A 27,807-nucleotide genomic window follows, 5' to 3' on the forward strand; every position below is an offset into this window, starting at 1 on the left:
TTTAATATACTTCACATCGCCTAATAAATATATATATAATATACATTTACCTCGCCTAAATTTGTGTATTTATAACAATATTATAATAATCATTGATGCAGAACTGATCGCACGCAGTGTTTTTGTACCTAAAATTTTAACTAGTGTTTTTAATCTTGTGTAAAATACTTCATTATTGCTCCTGTTTCGCAGATTAGCTGATTTAACCTTTTTAATTGCCTTGGGTTTGTTCTGATTTTGTGTTTACGTTCCCTCGTGGTAAGAGTTCAACAACATTAGTTTAACCAACATTAGTTTAACTTAACAAATCACTTGTATGGTAATAGTTTAATATTTATCTCTAAATTCGCCCAATATTTTGGCCTTAAAAATCCTATGGTTTTTCTTCCTGAGTTGGTGGAGGCGCCGACTTGAAAATAGTTTTGTTTATCCCGCAGCCTTGTATTATGGGAATGGAAGTTTTGTAGGGGAGCCAACAAATTTGCCAAGGTTTCTGGTAATTTGTTGTTTTTGAAGTTATGAGTTATTTGCAATATTTCCAATTTGGTTAGGCCGTGCAATTTTAATATTGAGATTACGGTATAAATGGAAGCAATCTTGTTTTAGGAGGGTGCCGCTTAAAATTTGGATTGCCCTGTTCTGTAATACTTCAAGATGTTTTAATTTAGTCGGATAAGCTCTACCCAGGTTACAACACAATATCGAAGATGAGTATTTATTAAGCTATAATATAAAAGGCGAAGTGCAGAAGTGTCTAAATAGTATTTCATTTATGATAACAGTTCAATTTCCCTAGAAACTTTTGTTCAATCATTTTAATATGAAGTTTAAATGACAATTTATCATTTATGATGAGGCCTATTATTTAGCGGAATTTACCTGTTTACTTTATTATCCCTTATTTTAATACTGAAATGATTTTCTATTTCCAAATTTGAATTGGTTACCAAGTAATGTGTTTTAGAATGATTAATTGATAGTTTGTCAGCCCGAAACCAGTGCTCATTTTTTTTCTATATTTATTTGAATTATTTTTTTAAGCTGTTTTATGTCATTATGGGAGATATGAATAACAGTATCATCTGCGTATAAACTACAATTTATATTTGAGTTTATTGGTAAGTCATTAATGTAGATTTGAAACTGGAGAGGTGCTAATATACGACCTTGTGGGACACCGCATACAGGCATCGACGGATTAGAAAGAGTTCTTCCTATTTTTTTACTATGCTTTCTCTGCCTTAAAAAAGTTTCTATTAGTTTCAAGGGTGAGTCTATGATACCATAATGATTTAGTTTTTTAAGTAATATTTGGTTGTCTATGGCATCAAAGGCCTTGGCTAAATCAAGGAAAACTACACAGCTATAAGGCCTATCTATGGTTTTCTTGGTTATTTAACAGGTTTTTATATAATTTTGTTTTGGCAAGTGAGGTTGAGTGATATTTTCTAAATCCGTGTTGATGTTTACTGATAGTTTCATGTTTTGCAAAAAATTAAGAAGTTGATGGTGCATTACTTTTTCAAAAATACACGTAACAGCTATTGGCCTGAAGTCATTAGGTGCTACTGGTCTTCTTATTTTTGGTATATTTTCATTTTAAAAATGTTGGTAAAGGTATTGTCGGTTTTGACTCGGGCTGTTTTTCTCGCCATTGTATTTTTAGTAACACTTTTCAAACAAGATAAGTTACGCAAAAAATATGCCCAAGTAATATGTATATAGGACATTATATCGAGAAATGTGTATTTCATCCAATCGTCGCGTCTCCTAAATTAAAATTTTAACGAAATAAAGGCACTTTTTTCGCGCTTTCTGCGATCGCTTTGTGGGAGTGAATAAGAAATGGAGTGATAGGCAATTCACTTTGTTCCATGTGTGTAAAGCAGTGTTTCTTAACCGGGGTGCCGGGGCACCTTAGTGTGCCATTTCTAATCCTCAAGGGTGTCGCGACATATCTGGCAATCTTCAAGAATCTGATTTTTGCTCAACTTTTTGTGTAAGATTAGAGTGGAATAAATCCAATTAAAACTTCGTAAGTTGTGTAGAGTTGATGTGTGTTGTTCCAGTTCCGTTTATTGTGACTTTCTAGTGAATTACCTACGGAAAAATCTTTGAGGGGTGCCGCAATCTATTAATTATTCCTGAGGGGTGCCGTCAGCCTTATAAGGTTGAAACACTGGTGAACGGTGCGACCCTTAGCGGATAACCAAGTAACAAAATGTGGATCTTGGTATGATTGGTTGGCCACCCCTGCTATAGCCCATGATTATAAAAATCAACCTACCCCCAGAAAAGTTACGGATAACGTGAGACCTTCGTCCGAGCCATAAATACTAAAACTTATTTAAATGGTATTTTACTTTTGCTTAAACGTTTGCACAAGGCTACGTGTCACTAAATTGAAATTTCAAATCATTTAAAGTGCTTTTGTGCTTCACGCGGTGATCGAAAGGCATTTGGCCTGCACTGTAAAAGAAACTGCTCGTCCCTATTTCTGTCGTGAGATCTTCGTAAGAGGCATAATTAATGCAAACATATATATATATATTTATTTTGTTTCATACCTAAACGTTTGCACTGCGTGTCACTAAATAGAAATTTCAAATCAAGTGATGTGTTTCAAATCATGTCATATCGTGTGTCTAAAATCTAATGACACCCCACAGCTAGTGTATCAGTAAAATGTCGTGTTTAATTATGTGACTTTCAATTGTGTTCTCTATAGATCTAATTCTTTGTCTCCGTAATTTTCCATTAATTTTTGTTTTTGGGTGGAACCGATTATCAAAAAGAAAAATTGACATATAACCTAAAAGCAGCTTTGTGCTCACTTTAAAAATCTGGTGCAACAGATAATTCTGAGATGTTTACAAACTTCATAGATTTCTTTGTCAATATTACTAACGCGTCAAAGGATAAACCAATTTTACTGGTTGTAGATGGCCATTCTTCGCATACTACGAGACAGTTTCAAATCGCATTTACACAGTTTCAAATCGCCGAAGCTGTTTCTCAATCGTTTGGGGAAAGCTGCAACTGTATCACTAGCTGTAAATGCATTTAGAAAATGTGAAATCTGGCCGATTAACGAAGATATATTCGAAGAACATGAATTTGCGGCTTCTGCAACATCAGACATTCCTGAGGATTTTCAGAACATTCAACCAGATGTTCCTGGTTCGTCAACTGCAATTGAATCAATAACTGTTGAACAAAGGTCCGACATTTCCCAAGAAGCTTTTAATTCTATGCAAGATAAAAACGTTAATATTGAGGGTTTAGAATCCATCTCGGTTTATGATGTGAGCCCTCCACCAGTCGCCACTAACCAGAAAAGAAGTGGAAGGGCGCAGTCATCTACTTTACTAACAGAATCACCGTATAAAAAGACTTTGAAGGAAAAAGGAATTGGAAACAACAAATTACACTGCAGTACAAAAAACAAAACAAAACAAAACAATGCACAGCAAAACAAAATTTATTCCTAAAAAAAAAGACCACAAAATGAAAAAGGAACCTCACCCAAAAAAGATTGGTCCTGCGTTGTGTGTGGTGAAAGCTATTTGAGCTCCACAGAAGACTGGATACAATGCAGCCAATATGGGCACTAGAGGAATGTGCTGACCCAGAAGGACCACTCTTTACATGTGATTTATGTACATAAGCTCATGATTGTCAATTTTAAACTTCTAATATTCGTTGTTTTTAATAAATTTAAAATTAAATGGAAATGTCTGTTTTTTTAAATGACTATAGTTTTGAAATTCATGTTTTGTCGCAGGTAAATTGAAAGCTTTTGTATCTTTATGGTATACATTAGGCGTTGTAAAATAAGTATATCAAGAATGTTAAGAAATATAATATAGTTTGCATGTGTCCCATCTCGCGGCTCATGCTGTCCAAAGTTTCATGAGACGGGACAAAAATACGATTTTTAAATCACCATTTACCAAAAAAGTTCAAATGCTAGAGGAAAACTTAAAAGTGTTAAACAAGCAGGGATGACGGAACTAACAGTTCGACCAAAAATATTTTTTTAATTTATTGTTATAGTTTAAAGCTACAATGATATGAAACAAAAATGTCCCATCACGGGCAACCTTAGCCTACACAAGATAGCAATGTTTTTGCTACATTTTAGTTTTGAAGAAGGTTTTGAAGAATATTCTTAGAAACCTTCGGTCAAAAGATAATAATGTTGCAATTACAAACCAGCAGTTCAAAATATGGCAACAAGGCATTTATATAAACTATTCTTACCGTAAGCTAGCCAACACACAGGGTCAGCACAAAAATGTAACGGCAAATTAAACATATTTATCTTAAATATTTTAGAAAAAAAATTTCACCACATCTATAAGAATGCCCTGTTTTTCTAAATTAAAAAAAATATCAAAAACTTAAATAAACATTAATTGGCGGTTGAGGAGATTTTGTCAGTTCAATGTGATAAAACTAGTGGCGCTGTGTTTTGTGCAGACAGTTGCGGTAGTAGCAGTGGTGCTTTGTTGAATGTTCAGGGTGTGTCTCGTACAGATGGTGCGAAAAACATGGTGAAAAGTAAGAGTCGTGACGTACAGGATGATAGAATTAAATTGATAAAGAGTGCGACTGGATCTTTTAATTTTGATCGTTCGTGTGGTGCTGGATCACTTTGTTGGCAAATTGAAAATACGAAAAATGTCAAAGAAGAGATTAAGTATAAAGTTCGTATTCTTAAGAATTTTGTTGCGCAACATGCTAACGAGTTTAAAATTCGCGGTGAGGAGAGTTTGTAAGTTCAATGTGATTTGCAGAAGTGTTTTGGTAAAATTTCGCTCGATTGCGAATTAAATGGGCAAGTGAAAGACGTTTAAAAATAACCGCGATCGCTTATGAATATTGGTATCGGTTATCTACGATAAAAGCCGATATCCTCAAATTTCACCAGGTCATGTTTGGCATCGTTGGAAAGGTATGATCAAGCGCTACACAAATTATTTGGTCTCTCGGTGTGTTAATTGATATTTGGATCTATTTTGGTCAGATGTTGGTGATATGAAAATTCGCGGAAATACGCATATAAATGCTGAATATGATATTGAATATTGATATTTTTTTTTAAATTTGAATATTAATATTTTTTTTATATTTTTAATATTTTTTGTAATTTAGAAAATATAGAACATTCTTATAGTTAGGGTAAAAATTTTTTTTTTAAATATTTAGAATAAATATGTTTAATTTGGCGTTACTTTTTGTGCTGACCCTGTGTGTTGGCTAGATTTTGGTCAAAGAGCTTTAGATTTGAAAGCCAAAAATTTTACTTGAAGCCTCCCATCGATGCGGAAATACTCAATCACGCAGATTTTATTGATCCTGAGGGTAAATACCTTAAGTGTGTTTTGGTCACACAAACCTGCTCAGAGTAAAATTTCAGTAAAACAACAGATTTAAAGAAACAGAAAAAACATTAGAGCTTTAATCGGTGGATTAAAAGTAACCGGTAGATGGTGCTAGAGAAATCACCTAGCTTGATAAATCGCCACATTTAAGCAAATTATTCAAACAACTATGTTTGCAGGCGATCAAAATTTGAAATTTAGAAAGTTTTTGATTCCAATCGAAGCTTAACAACAGTTTTAATTCGTTTGTTTTTTAATTTGACGGGAATCGGTTGTAGTTTAGAGGTCAGTGTTGATTTGGACTTAAGGTTGCAGTTTAGAGGTCAGTGTTGATTTGGACTCGAGGTTACTCTGTGTTTAAGTATTCTATGAAAAGAGCGAAGCAAAAATTTTGCAGCAAAATAAAAACATTTGCAAAAGTTTTCGTCAAACTTTTTAATATTGTACAGTTAAAAAAACATTACGGAATGCAGCAATACAAAAGGTGAAAAATTGGGCGTTGGTCCACAATTCTACCACAGCGTTCAAACTGTAAATAAACAAAACCATTATTAAATCAATGCACATTATTTAGGCTCTGGCTAAGTGCGCTGGTCTAGAATCCGGCGCTCTTTCACTTATGTACGTGAAAAGTTATGCAAAAAACAAAACAAAGTAATACCGCATACCACAACGCATATTGTTTGGTTGAGGGTGGGTCAAGTAATATTATGTTTATTATTAATAATAACTTGACCCACCCTCAACCAAATGCTAACCCGCACCCTAACCCAAACAATATGTGTTGTGGTATGCGGCATTTGAAGAAAGTTTTTTTTTTAATTAATTTTTACGTACAATAGTGAAAGAGCGCCGAATTTGGGACACAGGCTAAGAATTCTGCCACCTTTTTGTACAATGATGAAAAACAATTATGAAACCAGTCGTCAAAATTAAAATTGCAAACTGGGAGTTAAATACGGTAACTGAAGCACATTTTTGTCCGGGGGTTTATATTGCTAACATTATTTGGTTTAGGTTGCGAGTAAGTGTTTGGGTTTATCGAAGTATTTACCACTTTATTTATTTATTTATTGCAGTTTCATTTTGTACAACTCTTTTGGTTACTTAAAAAAAACTTTGTAAGATTCTAGACTTATGCCGAATTTGAAAATAAGATTTATGCAAAAATATTTTTTGGTTTAAATTATTTACGGCCACAAATTAGCATGTTGGGCAGTTGTTGCAAAGTAAATGCCTCGGCAAAATGCACTACCTAGTGAAATGATGTTTCCAAAATAAAAATACTATTAAACACTAGCCACTCTGTATTCTAGAGCAAAGATAGGTTATGCGTTTAAAAGGTACTTGGTTAAATTAGAAGTTAGCTTTACTAAAGCTACATTTTCTTTAAAAAAACTAAAAAAAAATGAAACACAATTAAAATATTTTAAGATTAAAAATAGCTACAGCAATATTTTAAGATATACTTTACAAGGTTCTGCTAATCTATCTATTCAGGATTCCAATAATATAAATATAGCAACCAAGATACAAACGTTTCACCGTCAATGCCGTCAGGTCGCCTGTGTATACCACGGTTGCATATCGCGTCACAATTTGCTGAAACAGCTGGGTTGATAGTTGCCTTGTTGCAACAATGTTGGAACCGGTGGAAGCCAAACGATTAACAACTTTCATCTTTTGATTCGAAAATTGTTTGTAAAAGTTTGGGTTTTGAATTCGTTTAGTCTGATGTTATGAAAAAAATTAAAAAAAAAACAAGGTTACATCAAATAAAAAAAAAAAAATTTGCGCGACTGAACAACGGTATTTGTAAAAGTTGCGCAGCTGTTAATGAAGTGCTATTCTGAAAACCGTGCGATGAAGCGTTTGAGTGATTTATCGCGGCAGACGGCATTTTACAGCAATGTGCGGCTTATGGGCGCTTAATTTACCCCCACGCACGCCTTATTTTCCAACCTTGACTACATTGATGAGATTTTACACCAAATGACGTCACTGGGAAGTTTTAGGAAATGTCAAAGATATTTGGCAAAAAGGGGGCGCTGTTCTACAATCATACCACATTTATTTCAACACTAACAAAACTAATTTTTAAAGTTGAAATTGCAAGGAAGGTGTAAATATGTAAAAAATAAATATAATAATAATGCTTGACCCACCCAAACGCTAACTTTCACCCTAACCCAAATATTGTTAGCAATATAAACCCCAGGATGAAAATGTGGTAGGATTCTAGACCAGCGCACTTAGCCAGAGCCTAAATAATGTGCGTTGATTTAATAATGGTTTTGTTTATTTACAGTTTGAACGCTGTGGTAGAATTGTAGACAAGCGCCCAATTTTTCGCCTTTTGCATTGCTGCATTCCGACATAGTTTTTTAACTGTACAATATTAAAAAGTTTGACGAAAACTTTTGCAAATGTTTTTATTTTGCTGCAAAATTTTTGCTTCGCCCTTTTCATAGAATACTTAAACACAGAGTAACTTCGAGTCAAAATCAACACTGACCTCTAAACTGCAACCGATTCTCGTCAAATGAAAAACAAACAAATTAAAACTGATGTTAAGCTTCGATTGGAATCAAAAACTTTCTAAATTGACAATTTAAATTGCCTGCAAACATAATTGTTTGAATAATTTGCTTAAATGTGGCGATATAAGGCGTCAAATTATCCACGCTACGGTAAACAGTGAACAAAATACCCATGGCTTTCATATTTGAACCTTAATAGGTAAGTACATAGTGCGCCGGCCAAAAATCGTTACTGTAGCAATTGCTTATAATTTTCTTATGCAAACAATTCTTATCGCTGGGTACATCGCAAGTCCAATAAACTTTTCCAAAGACGTCAACGACTGGGTTAAACATTTAAAAATGAACAAACGTTTAAGTTAAACAATAAATCTCATAACTTTTTACCACTGCAGCAATGACGTCTTTGATTGTTTGCCGGTAAATGATTTTTTTAAACGGGACAAAGAGTCCTTATTACGATTATACAACGGGACAAATAATCTTTATTACGGGCTTCGAACATGACCTCCATTAACCTTACTAATTGTGTAGTGTTGAATGTATTTGCGTCTTAGCGTTTAAGGAAATAACTGGCGCTAAGTAATATTTCGCTTATCAGTGGTGCTTAACACAAGTTGTCCTACACCAACTAATTACGTGGGTGTCAATCAGCACTCGCCAGTCGGGCGATTTGCACTCGCATTGGCGAGTGGGCGAGTGCTTAAGCCCAACCCTGTTTAGGTAATTTCTAGATTGGGAATTCGAATATACTGGAAAAATGTTGAAAGAGTTAGAATTTAAAAAAAGTATATTGCAAGAGATAGTAGTTTCTATTACAACTTAAAAGTCATAACTTTCAATGCAATCAACAGATTTTATATTTTCCAACTTTTAGCAATAACTCATGCCATCATTAACTGTGGAAATAAAGTGAAGATAAAACGAATGAAATGTAGTAAAGGAAATTAAAAATAGCGAAACGTATTTGCTACAAAAGCAGTCTATTAAGTCCCTTACTTTTCACTCTAGGTATTATTGAAGTGTTCTCAAGTGTTACTATTATGATGTCACAGTGGTGTGTATTGTCAGCAGCTCATGTTTCAAACTGTTGTTGTTGTTCGAAAGTGGGATTCGGTTAATTAAGTCGTCATCCAAAACCTGTTGCCACTTCAATCTCCATTTCTTGTAGCTTTTCGTGGATAGTTTGAAATCTGTTTTTTATAATTTGTTGAAAAACATAAGAATTTAAAATGAGTGTTCTTGCTTTCAAAAATTTAAACTTTGTGTAATGCAAAATAAAACTTAACCAATAGGTTAATAAACTCAAATACATATTCAACGAGCTTAATTGAATAAATATTTTAACATATCTGAAGGACACCAAGGCAACATTTATAATTTTAATAAAACACTAAAATATAAAACTAAAAACCAGCAAAGGCATTAATAAATAACCCACACCTTGTTATGACATTATCTTTGCTGAATTATGCTAGTGCTATTACAGTGGCTTCAACAGTTTGATATATATTAGTTAAATTGTTGTTATCTTTGTTTTTGTGAATTAAATGCTTCTAGCTGTATTGCATTAATGCTTGTTTATTAATATTAATGCTTTTAGAGTCTAGATTTCAGTGTTTTGATAAAGAATTGATTATGTTTGAAGTGTTTTGGCAACAGTTAAGCTTTCTTTACATAATTAGCCACAAATTCATTTCAATGAAACCTAATGTATTGTATGAAATGTATTGTTCCAAAGACTAGTGTTAACAGTTTGAATTATTTGTTATTTCACCGCCACACAGTGAATATTAACAAAGATTATTGATAGAATTCATTATAAAACTGTTTCAATCCTGTTGGTTTTTTGAAAATCTTAAGACCTCATCACAGTTAAACAAGTATATAAAATTTAAAGAATAACTACAGTAATTTCGAAGAAATAGGTGTTATCTGGCTTATAATTTATTAGTCGGATGATGCATTTAAACAGCACTTCTTCACCGATGCTCCATAGAATGATGCCAGGTCTGCAGTCAAAAACAAATCTAATTTATAAAACTTTCCGTATATTTTTTATCATGTTTTTATTTTGGCCTCAATTGATCTAACAGTACTCAGATATGCAAAAATGAATCCCTTGTAAAAAAATTACAAACAGTTTAAGACACTTGAGTAAAAATGTTTTAACACTTTAACTATATTCTTGGAATATTAGTGTTTCTAAACTTTTTTCACAGCGTCCCAAACACTGAGCTATACCAGCAAAGCTTTGCCGACATAATTCTACCCGCTGAACATTTTTAAGGGAAAAAACATAATAAATTAGTATTAACAAGTCAGATGTCTTTGTATTGCTTCCTCAATTGACTCATGATTTACTCAAATTTGTTTAATTTTGTAGAAATCTTGCTTGAAGCAACCTCAATAAATCTAAGCATGTGAATTACTTTAGTCTTTACCTGACCAGATTGAATGGCGACAAAGTTTTAGTTCGCTACCTATGGGTTGAGAAATCACTTTTTCTAAATATTTACTTGATTTTTCAGGTTCAGTTTACGAAGTTCCAGCAAGATATGAAAAGATACCTGCAATCCATAATCGGTAAAGTTCATATTTTTGAAATTTCTACTGATTCATTAGTTTTGATTTTTTTAACAAGATATTTTGAGAATTATAGTTGTTACATTTTCTTTTTTCGCTTTTTAAAGCTAAATATTTAAACTCTAAAACATATACAAAGCCTAAATTATTTATTAAAATTCACAAAAATATGTATTAAGTCGCATAACAACAAGCATTGTCAGTTTCTGTAAAAAATATATTGTCTGAAAAAAAAAATTAAATTGTTTTCATGAGATTCTTTAAAACCAAAAGTACTTTAGCTTTTTAAAGTTGCTTAAACTTTTTTTTAACTTTTAGCAATGCAGTTGGCAGCCAATGATTTCTATGCATCGTTGGGAGAGGTTTACGGAGACGGTTGGATGGGAAAAGATATGGTCGCAACACTCTCAAAAGTAAGTGTTAATTGAAATAAAGTTGTGAGTAGAATGAAATACTGATCAGATGCTAGCTTGTGCCACAATCCACTTAACCTGGGTGAACTTTTTTCAAAACATTTCTTGTTTTATGCTTCTACACTTTTGGTGAAGTAATGCAATGAAGTATGTACCTTTGGTTCGTACAGATACCTGTAATGTATTGTGTAAATTTTTTAAATTTCGTATCTGTTTGTAAAATGGCCTGGACTGGCGAAGGGTGCGGCAGAAAAACCTACCGCATTTCAAACTATGAAAAAGAGACAAAATTTCTAAGCAATCAAACCATTTATTGTCTCATCTCAAAGTCACAAGGTTACCATTTGATGTATCTATGCTTTAAAGATTACATCCTGTAGATGGCGCCCTCGAGTCACAGATTCCCCATTTTTAACGAAATCTTCCACAATAAATGCACAGTGTTCGCCAGTCCAGGCCATTTTACATACAGATACAAAATTTTTTAAATTTGCACAAAACATTATTTACTTATAAAAACTAACATCTGAAACACAAATGGTAAGTCATTTGCTGCAAAGTTTCAATTCAACCTCCTGTCAGACTGCTACAGCTTTGGTACAGTGACAATTTAAAATGTGGTAGGTTTTTTTGGCGCACCCTGTATCATTGCTGCATTCAATCACAAATGCTGGCTGAAATTTTTAATCAAACTGTTATCGGGATGAGATATGGACATCATACTTCCAACCCAATTTTTAATTTTCAGACGACGAATCTTCTGCACAGTGACCTTCATGCCTGACTGAACACAGAGGTCATATCTGTCCTACAAGATCATGTTACTCAGGTTTGAATAAATTGAGTGTTTTACACATATGATTAGGGCGATTACTTTTTGACCAAAAAATTAAAATTTTAACCTATTCGAAAAACATTGATTTAAACAACATGAAGTACTGCATTACTAGGGCCTTGGTTGAGTGGACAAAATGTTTTAGATGTTTTACTGACTGCCGTTATTTTTTCGGGTTTGTGCAAAACTCTTGAAAATGCTTCTAGATTTTTGTCATTTCAAAAAGACAAACAACTATAAAAATGCCAAAAAAAAGCAAGACCCTGGTTATTTTAGAAAAATTTAAACAATTAAGTAAAACAGTTGCCCTCACGATGCTTTTATTACAAATGGCCTGATAAGAATTGACGATCGCAGCGAGATACAAAATTTTGTGGAAATATAATTCATCAGGAAATAAATTTAGAAAATGTGGGACAAAATATGGCCCCTCTTTTATAGGCTTATATTAAATAAATGCAATCGCAATACCTTGAAAGGATATGCCCAAATGGAAACACACAATAAGACCTAAAATGCAATTAGACCTAAAGCAGAAAAATCTATAAAACCATAGTATTAAGACCAACGACATAATAAAGCCAAACCCAGTATAATGAGCGACAGAATCTAAACTTGTCGGAATAAGAAATAAAACTGATCGGTAAGTCCTAAATTCATCGAAATAAGGCCTGATGTTGTTCTTATTTCGAGCTTATGGCCGGAGTCCGCCCAGATCATATAAGTTTTGGGAAATTGAATTTAAAAGTGGTCGCGAGGCTTCACCAAGTTTGACAACGTTATTGACCCTTGCAAACTATCATTGTTAATAGTCGCATTTGGATAATTCTAAATCACGTGGCACTGTTTAACGACAAATCGCATTATATCTTGACAAGATTTTACGCAACTGTGATGAACTAAAGCGATTCTGGGATAAAACAAGCCTGAACTTGCTGGCATCAATTTGTTGCAATAAACCAGGGGTTCCTAAACTGGGGTCCATGCGCCCCTTGGGAGCACGGGGGCTAGTTTTAGGGGGTCCAAGACCTAATTGGAATGTTAGTTTGCATTACATCAACATTTTTTAAAGAAAGGACTTCAATTAAGAATAAAACATTTTTGCACAGAATCTATTAATACTTTTCACTTTCACATTTTTTTGTCTGAAAACAGCAGACTTCTAAAGTTTATTTGTGTCGTAAGTTTGTGACGTCATCTCTAAACATTTCTTTCCTAAAGTGATCCACGCAAAGCAAAATATTTTTTTGAGAGGTCTGCGGAAAAAAGTTGAAGGCCCCTGCAATAAACTGAATAGTTGTTTTCAATGTTTATTTTTTTTAGTGCAATGAGATGAAGGTCAAAGTGAACAAGCGAGGTCGGAAGTTGGTGGATTTTGACGCGGCACGACGAAATCTCGCAAGCTTACAGGGAGCAAAAAAACTCGAGGAATCAAAATTATCTAGGGTGAGATTTCTTAAAAAATGCAACCTACTTCTGTTTGGGCTTTGGTATTCTTACTATGTCTAACTACAACCTCCAGTCATTATCTTAAGATATATTCAAACACAAAATTCTACCTTCTTCGATATGGACTTTGATGTTCATTCTACGTCTAACTACAACTTTCAACTATTATGTTAAAATTTTGTTCGAAACTTCTGTATGGACTTTGATATGTCTATTAAATCTAACTTCAACTTCAAACCATTACCTTAAAGATTCATTGGAATTTTCAAAATGCAACCTACTTTTATTTTCCGTCTATCTACAACCTTAAGCCATTATGCACCAAAGATTAAATGTTTGTTCAACAAGTATAACACATAAAGAGCCAGTACACTGAAAGCCATTGCCGACTCTTCACCGAATCTGTCGATCAATGATGCAAGCAGGGCAGACTAGAAAAACAACAGTGAGGTTCGAACTAACGACCTCGGTCGTACCGGGACCGTCGCTCTACCAACTGAGCTATGCAGGCTCAGAGAGGAGCGATATCGCGCTCGCAAGGTGCGCCACCATGTCTTTAGAGGTCTTCAGGTGCACCATGACGTAAAAACTTAAGAAACACTGATCGGTGGTCTCTTCTAAGGGTACTTTGGAAATATGGTTATTATGCAAATCAGCATAAAACCACAATTACGAACAGTGTGACATAATAGCCTCAATGTATGACAAGTAACATTCTCAGCAAGGAAAATAAGTTAATTAATAGATTTGCTCTAATTTAAGGTCAGTTACAAAACAGTTGTTATTAACATGGAAACTCTTGATAAACTGTGGGGGACAGATGTTAAGGGTTGGGTCTCAACTCACCTACGGACCCAGATCATTAAACACTTCTTTAATTTACCCCCGATGTCAATACAACAACATCAGATGGGCTAGATTACAATTGTTGTACACAGATGTGACGGTTGGAATTCTTCTTTCGTTGAAAACACTTTTATCAGCTTTCAAATTTTCATCTTGTGTTTTGCAGATGAACAGAGTGAATTTTATATACTGAAGTTCGACTGATCTTGGATTGCTTCGAGCGACCAACAATCGTCCCTCCGTGATGCGAAACATTTATCAACTTTCCTGTTGATGGAAGTGAACTGAGGGGCAGGGGCGGTTCCAGGGGGTGGGGCAACACGCCACGCCTTGTATTATTTACCTATTGTGCGTAATTTTAGTTTTTTTCATTGGGTTTCTAGTATGTTCCATTTTGATAAAATGGTTTTAGTTGAAAGGCATCTTTGCGTCTCATCGCAACTTAAACAATACATAAAGGCGTTTTTTCTATAACATATTTCTAATGTCGCTTTTGTTTTAAAACTAACACCTCTCAACCTAAAACTTTTATAAACTTGTATTAACGAAATGTGTGGTCTTATGGACGTTTAAATGCAACATATGACGTCATCCCTCTTATTGACCGCTGTTACTTTTGTTTTGTTCATGTTTGGCCGACTCTTTCCCAAACCACAGCCGTGTTTATTTGAGCGAGCGCTCGTCTCCTCAAAGCGCTTGGCCGTTTTGCTCGTTGCCTTGTAATAAGTGAGTTTGTGCCAAAGCCAAACGTCGCTTCACAACTTTGCTTCGACGAGAATGCCGACCTCGCTTGTTTGGTGGCCGCCCCGCTCCTTTGCTGCCCACGCATTTTAGCGTTTTGTTTGTTCTTGCAAAGTCGATATTTTTATACTTTACTGTTGTTTGTAACTGCCTTGCTAACATTCAAGTTCACTGCATTGTTTTACTTTATTCAGTTTGATTCTTGTAAGTAACGTTCTTGTAAGATTTTGTGTTTACGTTCCCTCGTGGTAAGAGTTCAACAACATTAGTTTAACTGCCTTAACAAATCACTTGTATGGTAATAGTTTAATATTTATCTCTAAATTCGCCCAATATTTTGGCCCTAAAAGTCCTATGGTTTTTCTTCCTGAATTGGTGGAGGCGCCGACTTGGAAATAGTTTTGTTCATCCCGCAGACAAGATAAGTTACGCAAAAATATGCCCAGGTAGTATGTATATAGGACATTATATCGAGAAATGTGTATTTTTATCCAAAGAGTAGCGTCTCCTAAATTAAAATTTTAACGAAATAAAGGCACTTTTTTCGCGCTTCGCCCGATCGATTTGTGGGAGTGAGTAAGAAATGGAGTGATTGGTTATTCACTTTGTACCATTTGTGTAAAGCAGTGTTTCTCAACCGGGGTGCCGCGGCACCTTAATGTACCATTTCTAATTCTCAAGGGTGTCGCGACATATTTGGCAATCTTCAAGAATCTGATTTTTGCTACAACTTTTTGTGTAAGATTAGAGTGGAATAAATACAATTTAAACTTCGTAAGTTGTGTAGAGTTGATGTGTGTTGTTTCAGTTCCGTTTATTGTGACATTCTAGTGAATTACCTACGGAAAAATCTTGGAGGGGTGTCGCAATCTATTAATTATTTCTGAGGGGTGCCGTTAGAATCCATCTCGGTTTATGATGTCAGCCCTCCACCAGTTGCCACTAACCAGAAAAGAAGTAAAAGGGCGCAGTCATCTACTTTACTTACAGGATTACCGTATAAAAAGACTTTGAAGGAATTGGAAACAACAGAATTACACTATAGTACAACAAAACAAAACAAAATAAAATAAAAACAGACCACAAAATAGAAAAGGAACATCATACAAAAAAGATTGGTCCTGCGCTTTGTGTGGTGAAAGCTATTTGACCTCCACAGAAGACTGGATACAATGCAGCCAATATGGACACTTGAGAAATGTGCTGACCCAGAAGGACCACTCTTTATATGTGATTTATGTACGTAAGCTTATGATTGTCAGTTTTAAACTTCTAATATTCGTTGTTTTTATTAAATGTAAAAAAAGGAAAAATGTCTGTTTCTTTAAATGACTATTTTGAAATTTATGTTTTGTCGCAGGTAAATTGAAAGCTTTTGTATCTTTATGGTATACATTAAGCGTTGTAAAATAAATATATCAAGAATGTTAAGAAATATAATATAGTTGCATGTGTCCCATCTCGCGGCTCATGCTGTCCAAAGTTTCATGAGACGGGACAAAAATACGATTTTTAAATCACCATTTACCAAAAAAGTTCAAATGCTAAAGGAAAACTTAAAAGTGTTAAACAAGCAGGGATGACGGAACTAACAGTTCGACCAAAAATAGTTTGAATTAATTGTCATAGTTTAAAGCTACAATGATATGAAACAAAAATGTCCCATCACGGGCAACCTTAGCCTACACAAGATAGCAATGTTTTTGCTACATTTTAGTTTTGAAGAAGGTTTTGAAGAATATTCTTAGAAACCTTCGGTCAAAAGATAATAATGTTGCAATTACAAACCAGCAGTTCAAAATATCGCAACAAGGCATTTACATAAACTATTCTTACCAAAAGCTAGCCAACACACAGGGTCAACACAAAAATGTAACGGCAAATTAAACATATTTATCTTAAATATTTTAGATAAAGATTTCACCACAACTATAAGAATGCCCTATATTTTCTTAATTAAAAAAAATATTAAAAACTTAAATAAACATTAATTGGCGGTTGAGGAGATTTTGTCAGTTCAATGTGATAAAACTAGTGGCGCTGTGTTTTGTGCAGACAGTTGCGGTAGTAACAGTGGTGCTTTGTTGAATGTTCAGGGTGTGTCTCGTACAGATGGTGCGAAAAACATGGTGAAAAGTAAGAGTCGTGACGTACAGGATGATAGAATTAAATTGATAAAGAGTGCGACTGGATCTTTTAATTTTGATCGTTCGTGTGGTGCTGGATCACTTTGTTGACAAATTGAAAATACGAAAAATATCAAAGAAAGAGATTAAGTATAAAGTTCGTATTCTTAAGAATTTTGTTGCGCAACATGCTAACAAGTTTAAAATTCGCGGTGAGGAAAGTTTGTCAGTTCAATGTGATTTGCAGAAGTGTCTTGATAAAACTTCGCTCGATTGCGAATTGAATTGGGCAAGTGACAAGCGTTTAAAAATGACCGCAATCGCTTATAAATATTAATATCGGTTATCGACGATAAAAGCCGATATCCTCAAATTACACCAGGTCATGTTTGGCATCGTTGGAAAGGTATGATCAAGCGCCACACGAATTTATTGGTCTCTCGGTGTGTAAATTGATATTTGGGTCTATTTTGGTCGGATGTTGGTGATATGAAAATTCGCGATAATACGCATATAAATGCTAAATATGATATTGAATATTGATATTTTTTTTAATATTGAATATTAATATTTTTTTATATTTTTAATATTTTTTTCAATTTAGAAAATATAGGACATTTTTATAGTTAGAGTGAAAATTTTTTTCTTAAATATTTAGGATAAATATGTTTAATTTGGCGTTACTTTTTGTGCTGACCCTGTGTGCTGGCTAGCTTTTGGTGTCAAAGAGCGTTGGATTTGAAAGCCAAACATTTTACTTGAAGCCTCTCATCGATGCGGAAATACTCAATCACGCAGATTTAATTGATCCTGAGGGTAAATACCTTAAGTGTGTTTTTGTCACACAAACCTGTTCAGATAGAGTAAAATTTCAACAAACCACAGATTTAAAGCAACAGAAAAAATAGAGTTTTTATCGGTGGATTAAAAGTAACCGGTAGATGGTGCTAGAGAAATCACCTAACTTGATAAATCGCCACATTTAAGCAAATTATTCAAACAATTATGTTTGCAGGCGATCAAAATAGTCAATTTAGAAAGTTTTTGATTCCAATCGAAGCTAAACAACAGTTTTAATTCGTTTGTTAACGGGAATCGGTTGTAGTTTAGAGGTCAGTGTTGATTTGGACTCGAGGTTGCAGTTTAGAGGTCAGTGTTGATTTTGACCCGAAGTTATTCTGTGTTTAAGTATTCTATGAAAAGGGCGAAGCAAATATTTTGCAGCAAAATAAAAACATTTGCAAAAGTTTTCGTCAAACTTTTTAATATTGTACAGTTAAAAAACTGTTACGAAATGCATCAATACAAAAGGCGAAAAATTGGGCGCTGGTCTACAATTCTACCACAGCGTTCAAACTGTAAATAAACAAAACCATTAGTAAATCAACGCACATTATTCAGGCTAAGTGCGCTGGTCTAGAATCCTACCACATTTTCATCCTGGGGTTTATATTGCTAACAATATTTGGGTTAGGGTGAAAGTTAGTGTTTGGGTGGGTCAAGTATTATTATGATATTCATTCTTACATATTTACACTTTCCTTGCAATTTCAACTTTCAAAATTTGTTTTGTTAGTGTTGAAATAAATGTGGTATGATTGTAGAACAGCGCCCCCTTTTTGCCAAATATCTTTTATATTTCCTAAAACTTCCCAGTGACGTCATTTGGTGTAAAATCTCATCAATATAGTCAAGGCTGGAAAATAAGGCGTGCGTGGGGATAAATTAAGTGCCCATGAGCCGCACATTGCTGTAAAATGCCGTCTGCTGTGATAAATCCCTCAAACGCTTCATCGCACGGTTTTCAGTATAGTACTTCATTAACAGCTGCGCAACTTTTACAAATACCGTTGTTCAGACGCGCAATTTTAGGCTGAAGATTCGTCAAAATCTAAAGTTTTTAATCTGGAATATAGTAAATTTAAAATAAAAAACGCCTTTTCTACTATATGGCACAATTTGGGACACAGGTTAAGAATTCTGCCACCTTTTTGTACAATAATAAAAAACAATTTGAAACCAGTCTTCAAAATTAAAATTGCAAACTGGGAGTTAAATACGGTAACTGAAGCACATTTTTGTCCGGGGGTTTATATTGCTAACATTATTTGGTTTAGGTTGCGAGTAAGTGTTAGGGTTTGTCAAAGTATTTACCACTTTATTTATTTATTTATTGCAGTTTCAATTTGGACAACTCTTTTGGTTACTTTAAAAAATATGGTAGGATTCTAGACTTATGCCGAATTTTAAAATAAGATTTATGCAAAAATATTTTTTGGTTTAAATTATTTACGGCCACAAATTACAGAATGCAATCTTGGGTCTTACAAGATCATGGGTTGAAAGTTTCAGTTTAATTGGCTTTCCAGTTAACATTTAGACCACAGGTTTTTAAATATTTTTAAGATTTTTATGTACCATTAGCAATATTTTTTTATAATTTTTCAGGTGTAACATCAACTTACCATTTCCAAACAGGCTGCAAAACTAAAATTCGGTATTTGAAGAAAATTTTTTTTATTAATTTTCACGTACAATAGTGAAAGGGCGACGAATTCAGTTTGCTTCAAATTTAAAATTGTTTCGTAAATTTGCGACAAGATGTCGGACTCTGGAAATAGAAAGGAAAGAAGCGCTTGGTTGAAGCGCAACGTCACAAAAATGGCGTTCAGAGGTCGGTAAAGGTTAGTATCAAATGTTGGCAACGGTATATTACTAGATATTCACCTGTCTACATTTAATGGCACCTTTCGCAGAGACCTGGTGTACAGAGCCAAATTTTCAGGTTTGCAATTATCTTTTTTTTCAAAATTTATGTGTAAATTTTTTATTTCAGAAGATAATATATTCTCTAGCAACTTTTTTGTTTCATCTTGTGAGTTTCACATTGGAGATTTCATACTCTGTTTTGTGCAATCCGCAGAAAAAACACCTAAAATCGCCAAACCGCGGTTGTTTTTCAATAAAATTGTATTGTACACACAAATTCCATAATAAAAATATCGGGTGTGCAACAGCCACAGAATGCAGACGGGTTTTATAAAAAGGCCGAGTTGTGTTAAGATTCTGCACCTCCGGTGTGCATAAAAAGTCAACCTGCAAACTTAAGCTGAACACCGGAGATCTTGTCAAAAAGTGTCATAAAATGCAGACTCAGTCATGATTTTTTTAAAGCAGGATTCCGTTATTTTCATACTTGAGTTTTTAAATTTTTAATGGGTTTAACTTTTTATAATAGAACATTTGTAATGAACCTTATTAAATTTTTTGTTTTGTATTATGAGTAATTCATGATTATTTTAAAGCAGAAAACGGCAGATTAATTAGGATTCTATACTTATCTGTACCAACTATATATATACTTTACACACTTACTAAAAAATAGAAATTTTAATCGGAATATAACTTTTGACTTAGAGATTCAATCTTGAATATAGTATATTTGAATATTTCTTTCAAAATGATATCGCTATGATTGCTGTAACTTCAAAAATCTTACACTTTCTGTAGAAAATAATGTAATGTGTAAAACTTACTTTGTGTTTAAGTGTTCTTGTTGGATTTGAATTTTCACGATTTTATTCTATAGTCGTACATTGGTAATACACCCTATTGATTTGTTTTCACTTATATGATTCATTAGGATGAAATCATCGACAATTACGTTCACCTTGTTACTAAGCAACAGGTGAATCTTGGTTAATAACAACAACAAGTCACTTCCTGCACTTTTGTCTTCAACTTAAATTATTGAGTGAACTCTGGAACTTTTTGAAAAGCTGCTTACAAATGTTTAAAACCAGATTTGTAGAGAATTGGTCAAATTTATATTTTGAAAAGTTGCACTTTGGCCGAATTGACATAAGTTCTTTGTTGAACTGACATTTCTCTTAACTTATTATGGTTTAGGTTAAAACACTTGAAAATTTGCTGAAAAAAAGTTTGTATAGGCATTCTATTGTTTCCGGACATTTTGCACCACCACACTTCATCAGGTCAAAATAAAAAAATAAAATTTAATTTAGAAACCTCACTTTTAGCAAATAAATTTCAATAAATTTAGGCGCACAGCAATAATATTTTTTAGTACTAAGAAATGCTCATGTTATTTACCCAATATCCAATGTTCTACATAATTGTGCTTTCCTTAAAACCATCTCTGGTAAATATTTTTTAATCTTATTAAACTTTCATATATAATATCAGGATACGTTAAGATCACCAGATTAAAAATCAAACAATTTGTTGATATTATCACTAGTAAGAACTGCCAAGTATTTAATCGTCTTTGAATTTTTATTTCCGGCTTAAATTATGTGTTTTTGTTGTAAAACAAAATTTTTAACTATTTGGTGTTGTGTGGAATTAGAAATCACAGTCATTTCACAAATCAGATTGCAATTAGTGGCTAATAAACTTTGAAAAGTCTTTATATTTTTTTATAAAAAGTTGTGGCAAAGATTTCTTACTGATATTGGCACAAATCACTCTTATTCTTCAAAATACTAAATTTGAATTACTAAGTATATATGTTGTAAGTTATGAGTAGTGATATTTGGTGGAGACATGTTTTTGCAAATGCTTGCATTTCCCTGCGGTGGCCTACTTCCAGCCGCTGCTGCATTTCGATTAATGATTACCTCAAGATATCTCCACTTTACAAACACATTCCAAAGCATTACATCATAGTGTTGTTATTCCATGAAACACGTTTGCTAATAACTAGATAGCTATAGTTTTTATTGCGATCAATTGGATTAGTTTGTAGTTAATTCTAATGTTGTTTAGGGATTCCTCATATGTTTAAATTCTAGTTCTAATGTAATTTCCATTTTGACCCAAACTACTTAAAATGTACAATGGCGTTTTTAAGTTTCTCATTTGAAACAAATATCTGAACTGCAATTGAAAATACAGCCTAAAAATTGCCAATCTTGGTTTACAAATTACCATTTACATTTCTCAGGGAACAAATTGCAATTCCTTATTATTTTAGGAGGGTTGTTCCTAAGCAAAAATTGACACTCGCCAGGCGGGCGAGCGGCTATCAATATGCACTCGCCCGGACAAAATAACACTCGCCAAATTTGTTGGCACGCCGTCTGCAAATTTTCGTCCTAACGCGGCCATTTCTTGGGTTATCGTTATTCTGTCTTACAGTTTCTATACAAAAACATTAGTTTTTATACAAAAACATTAGTTTTTATAAAAGTCTTGTCGTTTATTTCCAGCATGAATGACCAAATTATTGACCCATAAAGAAATTTACGCTTAAAACAATGTTTTTTAGCCAAAATATTTTTTTACAATCTTTAGTGAAAAAATAACACTGACAATTTAATAGCCGCGGCCTGCCTGTTTTCCTTTTTTCTAAAAAGCCTCGCGATCTCTTTTTTTCTTTATCTGTTTTTCTGTGCTTTAAGGACGTTTCACCGCAGGTTTCTTCGCTTCGCAAACAAAACGCCAAATTTTGCCTAACTAGTTACTGGTTGAACAGCAAATAATTTTGTCTTGGTACCGCTATGAACTCGTAATAACATAATTACGTAGACTAATCAGCTGTAGTTACACATTAGGCCATACTTTAAAATACTGTAGTGTTCAGTGGGCCATTTCGCTCCCTCAAAACATGTTAAAAACACTGCTTACAAATATTTTTATAAGACATTTGTATTAAAACTTATTGTGTCCAAACAACTGCAGCAATTGCTTATAATTTTCTTATGCAAATAATTCTTATCGCTGGGTACATCGCAAGTCCAATAAACTTTTCCAAAGACGTCAACGACTGGGTTAAACATTTAAAAATGAACAAACGTTTAAGTTAAACAATAAATCTCATAACTATTTACCACTGCAGCAATGACGTCTTTGATTGTTTGCCGGTAAATGATTTTTTTAAACGGGACAAAGAATCTTTATTACGGCTTCGAACATGACCTCCATTAACCTTACTAATTGTGTAAAATGTGTAGTGTTGAATGTATTTGCGTCTTAGTGTTTAAGGAAATAACTGGCGCTAAGTAATATTTCGCTTATCAGTGGTGCTTGACACAAGTTGTCCTACACCAACTAATTACATTTTTCGCCGAAGCCAGTCGCCAGTCGGGCGAATGGGTGTCAATCAGCACTCACCAGGAGCGATTTGCACTCGCCTTGGCGAGTGGGCGAGTGCTTAAGCCCAACCCTGTTTAAGTAATTTCTAGTATTGGGAATTCTAATCTACTGAAAAAATGTTGAAAGAGTTTAAAATTTTAAAAACAGTATATTGCAAGAGATAGTAGTTTCAATTACAACTTAAAAGTCATAACATTCAATGCAATCAACAGATTTTATATTTTCCAAACTTTTAGCAATAACTCATGCCATCATTAACTGTGGAAATAAAGTGAAGATAAAACGAATAAAATGTAGTAAAGGAAATTAAAAATAGCGAAACGTATTTGCTACAAAAGCGGTCTATTAAGTCCCTTACTTTTCACTCTAGCTATTATTGAAGTGTTCTCAAGTGTTACTATTATGATGTCACAGTGGTGTGTATTGTCAGCAGCTCATGTTTCAAACTGTTGTTGTTGTTCCAAAGTTAGATTCGGTTAATTAAGTCGTCATCCAAAACCTGTGGCACTTCAATCTCCATTTCTTGTAGCTTTTCGTGGATAGTTTGAAATTTGTTTTATATAATTTGTTGAAAAACATAAGAATTTAAAATGAGTGTTCTTGCTTTCAAAAATTCAAACTTTGTGTAATGCAAAATAAAACTTAACCAAAAGGTTAATAAACTCAAATACATATTCAACGAGCTTAATTGAATAAATATTTCAACATATCTGAAGGACACCAAGGCAACATTTATAATTTTAATAAAACACTAAAATATAAAACTAAAAACCAGCAAAGGCATTAATAAATAACCCACACCTTGTTATGACATTATCTTTGCTGAATTATGCTAGTACTATTACAGTGGCTTCAACAGTTTGATATATATTAGTTAAATTGTTGTTATCTTTGTTTTTGTAAATTAAATGCTTCTAGTTGTATTGCATTAATGCTTGTTTATTAATATTAATGCTTTTAGAGTCTAGATTTCATCGTTTTGATAAAGAATTGATTATGTTTGAAGTGTTTTGTCAACAGTTAAGCTTTCTTTACATAATTAGCCACAAATTCATTTCAATGAAACCTAATGTATTGTATGAAATGTATTCTTCCAAAGACTAGTGTCAACAGTTTGAATTATTTGTTATTTCACTGCCACACAGTGAATATTAACAAAGATTATTGAAAGCATTCATTATAAAACTGTTTCAATCCTGTTTGTTTTTTGAAAAACATAAGACCTCATCATGTTTTAAACAAGTATATAACATTTAAAGAATCACTAGAGTGATTGCTTTTAATGAAATGGGTGTTCTCTGGCTTGTAATTTATCAGTCAAAAGTAATTAAAACAACACCTAATTCTACCCGCTGAACATTTTTAAGGGAAAAACATAATAAATTAGTATTAACAAGTCAGATGTCTTTGTATTGCTTACTCAATTCACTCATGATTTCCCCAAATTTTTTAAACTTTGTAGAAATCTTGCTTGAAGCAACCTCAATAAATCTAAGCATGTGAATTACTTTAGTCTTTACCCGACCAGATCAAATGGCGACAAAGTTTTAGTTCGCTACCTATGGGTTGAGAAATCACTTTTTCTATATATCTATTTTTATTTTTCAGGTTCAGTTGACAAAGTTCCAGCAAGATATGAAAAGATACCTGCAATCCATAATCAGTAAAGTTCATATTTTTTAAATTTCTACTGAAAACAAGATCTTTTGAGAATTATAGTTGTTACATTTTCTTTTTTTGCTTTATAAAGCTAAATATTTAAACTGTTGATTTAAAAAACATATGCAAAGCCTAAATTGTTTCTTAAAATTGACAAAAATATATATTCCGTCGCATAACAACAAGCATTATCAGTTTCTGTAAAAAATATATTTTCTGAAAAAAAAAGTAAGTTGTTTTCATGAGATTCTTTAAAACCAAAAGTGTTTTAGCTTTTTCAGGTTTCTTACTTTTTTAAACTTTTAGCAATGCAGTCGGCAGCCAATGATTTCTATGCATCGTTAGGAGAGGTTTACGAAGACGGTTGGATGGGAAAAGATATGGTCGCAACACAAAAGTAAATATTTATTGAAATTAAAGTTGAAATACTGAAAAAAAAGCTAGCTTGTGCCACAATCCACTTAACCAGGGCGAACTTTTTTTTTTACATGTTAATTACTTTAGTCTTTACCCGACCAGATTAAATGGCGACAAAGTTTTAGTTCGCTACCTATGGGTTGAGAAATCACTTTTTCTAAATATTTACTTGATTTTTCAGGTTCAGTTTACAAAGTTCCAGCAAGATATGAAAAGATACCTGCAATCCATAATCGGTAAAGTTCATATTTTTGACATTTCTACTGATTCATTAGTTTTGATTTTTTTAACAAGATATTTTGCGAATTATAGTTGTTACATTTTCTTTTTTTTTTGGACAAAATGGGGATCTTCAAAACTTTTGAGTGGTAACCAAAATCAAACTATTAAAAAAATAGATTTTGAATAAACGTGCATTCCTCATATACTTTATGTTTTATTGCGGATTATCTTTTGAACATGATTTTCATGTGATAGGCCCAGGATCACGTGACAGAGGCCCATGATACTTATGAGACGCTGAACTCACAACTTCATGAAGAACTTCCCGACCTTTTCGACTCGCGGGTCGTCCTGTGCGCCGACATTGTTACGAACATCGCAACTGCTGAGAAAGCTTTCTACAACGAACTTTCCGAGGTGAACTTATTTGATTTGTTCTTGTTTAAAAACCCTAATATATGGATTAGGCTGTAATATTTGATTTTGTAGTAAACATTATCAAACTTTTTCCAATAAAAATATATTTATGTAATACAAAGTTTCAGTGGTGATTTTGTGATTTAAGTTTGTTTGGTTTAAAACCTTGTAATATTAAGGTGTGAAATTGTTTGTAAATATTATAAAACTTTTTTAATTTAAATTTATCTGAAAACAAAACTATGTAATATTTGATCATTTGTAAATATTATTACACTTTCAAATGTTTTTTTATGAGGACTGGATATAACCGATCTTTTTAAAATTATTTCATAGTTAAACAGCAATTCTATTTGCTTTTAAAACTCTGTGATAACTAAATTGCATTTAAGCCACTTAAAAAAAGGAGTTTGTATATTTCATAATTTCTTTTTTTTAAAAACATAGCAACCAACTTTACTAATGGGAATTCTGTATTAATACGCTGTGTGTAATATATTGACAAAATGATATCGGGTTCAGCTTGATTTTCTTGTCCCGTCTTGTAAACCCTGTTCCATTGTGTTTTTATTTATTGTTTGACTACTATATATTTTTTGCCCAGTTGCAATATTATTGCCCTTATGATGATTTGCCCCTTACCGTGTCCACGTTGAGAGCGGGCTTGTGCCGCTGTATAAACAAACCCGCTCTCAACGTGGACACGCTCTCAGTCCCCTTGTATTTGTTTAATACATAAATGGTATATTCGCGCATTTCCATCGTCGAGTTCTTTTTCATTTTATTTTTATTACTAATTCCTTCTTGCGTGTATCTGTTGCTTCCCATTGACCTCACTACTTTCGCCTTGCGGGTGTATTTTTCCGTTGCAGTTCTTATCACCGTTACTTCGCGACTTCTTTTTTTTATTTATTATATTATCTTAAATTATTTTTCGATTGTCACCTTTCTAATGTAAATTGTGAAAAGTAACATCACTCACTACATATGTACATTATTTAGCTCCGTATACATTACATAATGGATGTTATTATGCAAAGTGCCTCTTCTTACCTATTGTTCAATTTTCATTCTCTAACCATGCATCAATAGGTTTTGGTTTGCAATATGTTTGCTCTAATATAAGGTCAGTTACAAAACTGTTATTATTATTATGGAAACTCTTGATAAACTGTGGGGGGCAGATGTGACTGGTTGGTTCTCAACTCACCTACGGACCCAGTTTAACAACACTTCTTTAATTTATCCCCGATGTAAATAAAACAACATCAGATGGGCTAGATTACAATTGTTGTAAACAGATGTGACGGGTTGGAATTCTTCTTTCAGTTGAAAACACTTTTATCAGCTTTCAAATTTTCATCTTGTGTTTTGCAGGAGAAAAGAGTGGATTTTGACTTCTGAAGTTCGACTGATCTTGGATTGCTTCGAGCGACCAACAATCGTCCCTCCGTGATGCGAAACATTTATCAGCTTTCCTGTTGATGGAAGCGAACTGAGGGGCAGGGGTGGGGCAACACGCCACGCCTTTTATTATTTACCTATTGTGCGTAATTTCTATTTTTTTCATTGGGGTTGTAGTATGTTCCATTTTGATAAAATGGTTTTAGTTGAAAGGCATCTTTGCGTCTCATCGCAACTTAAACAATATATAAAGGATTTTTTTCGATAACATCTTTCTAATGTAGCTTTTGTTTTAAAACTAACACCTCTCAACCTAAAACTTTTATAAACTTGTATTAACGAAATGTGTGGTCTTATGGACGTTTAAATGCAACATATGACGTCATCCCTCTTATTGACCGCTGTTACTTTTGTTTTGTTCATGTTTGGCCGACTCTTTCCCAAACCACAGCCGTGTTTATTTGAGCGAGCGCTCGTCTCCCCAAAGCGCTTTGCCGTTTTGCTCGTTGCCTTGTAATAAGTGCCGCCCCGGTACTTTGCTGTCCACACATTTAGCGTTTTGTTTGTTCTTATTAAGTCGGTGTTTTTATACTTTACTGTTGTTTGTAATTACCTCGCTAACATTAAACTTCACTGCATTGTTTTATT

At 33.5% G+C, this 27,807-nt stretch overlaps 1 protein-coding gene across 3 annotated transcripts in view; it reads left to right on the top strand.

Moving 5' to 3' along the window:
* The window catches only part of LOC146162961 (myc box-dependent-interacting protein 1-like), a 234,182-nt gene extending 208,428 nt beyond the window's left edge, over positions 1-25,754 (top strand). Inside the window, exons 3-7 of one of the 3 annotated variants that reach the window (XR_014494516.1) lie at positions 10,459-10,513; positions 10,832-10,926; positions 11,675-11,755; positions 13,085-13,207; positions 25,594-25,754. Coding sequence is in view for 1 of the 3 variants with exons in the window: in XM_083381516.1 (XP_083237642.1) it covers positions 10,459-10,513; positions 10,832-10,926; positions 11,675-11,710 (186 nt within the window). In the remaining 2 variants the exon portion in view is untranslated. Of the gene's footprint in view, positions 1-10,458; positions 10,514-10,831; positions 10,927-11,674; positions 11,756-13,084; positions 13,208-14,222; positions 15,471-25,593 lie in introns of those variants that run through there. The other 2 variants (XR_014494517.1, XM_083381516.1) reach the window with 2 other exon arrangements.
* Positions 25,755-27,807: the final 2,053 nt, after the last annotated feature.

This window comes from Ascidiella aspersa, chromosome 2 (genome assembly GCF_963924565.1).
Source record: "Ascidiella aspersa chromosome 2, kaAscAspe10.2, whole genome shotgun sequence".
NCBI classification, from domain to species: Eukaryota; Metazoa; Chordata; class Ascidiacea; order Phlebobranchia; family Ascidiidae; genus Ascidiella; species Ascidiella aspersa.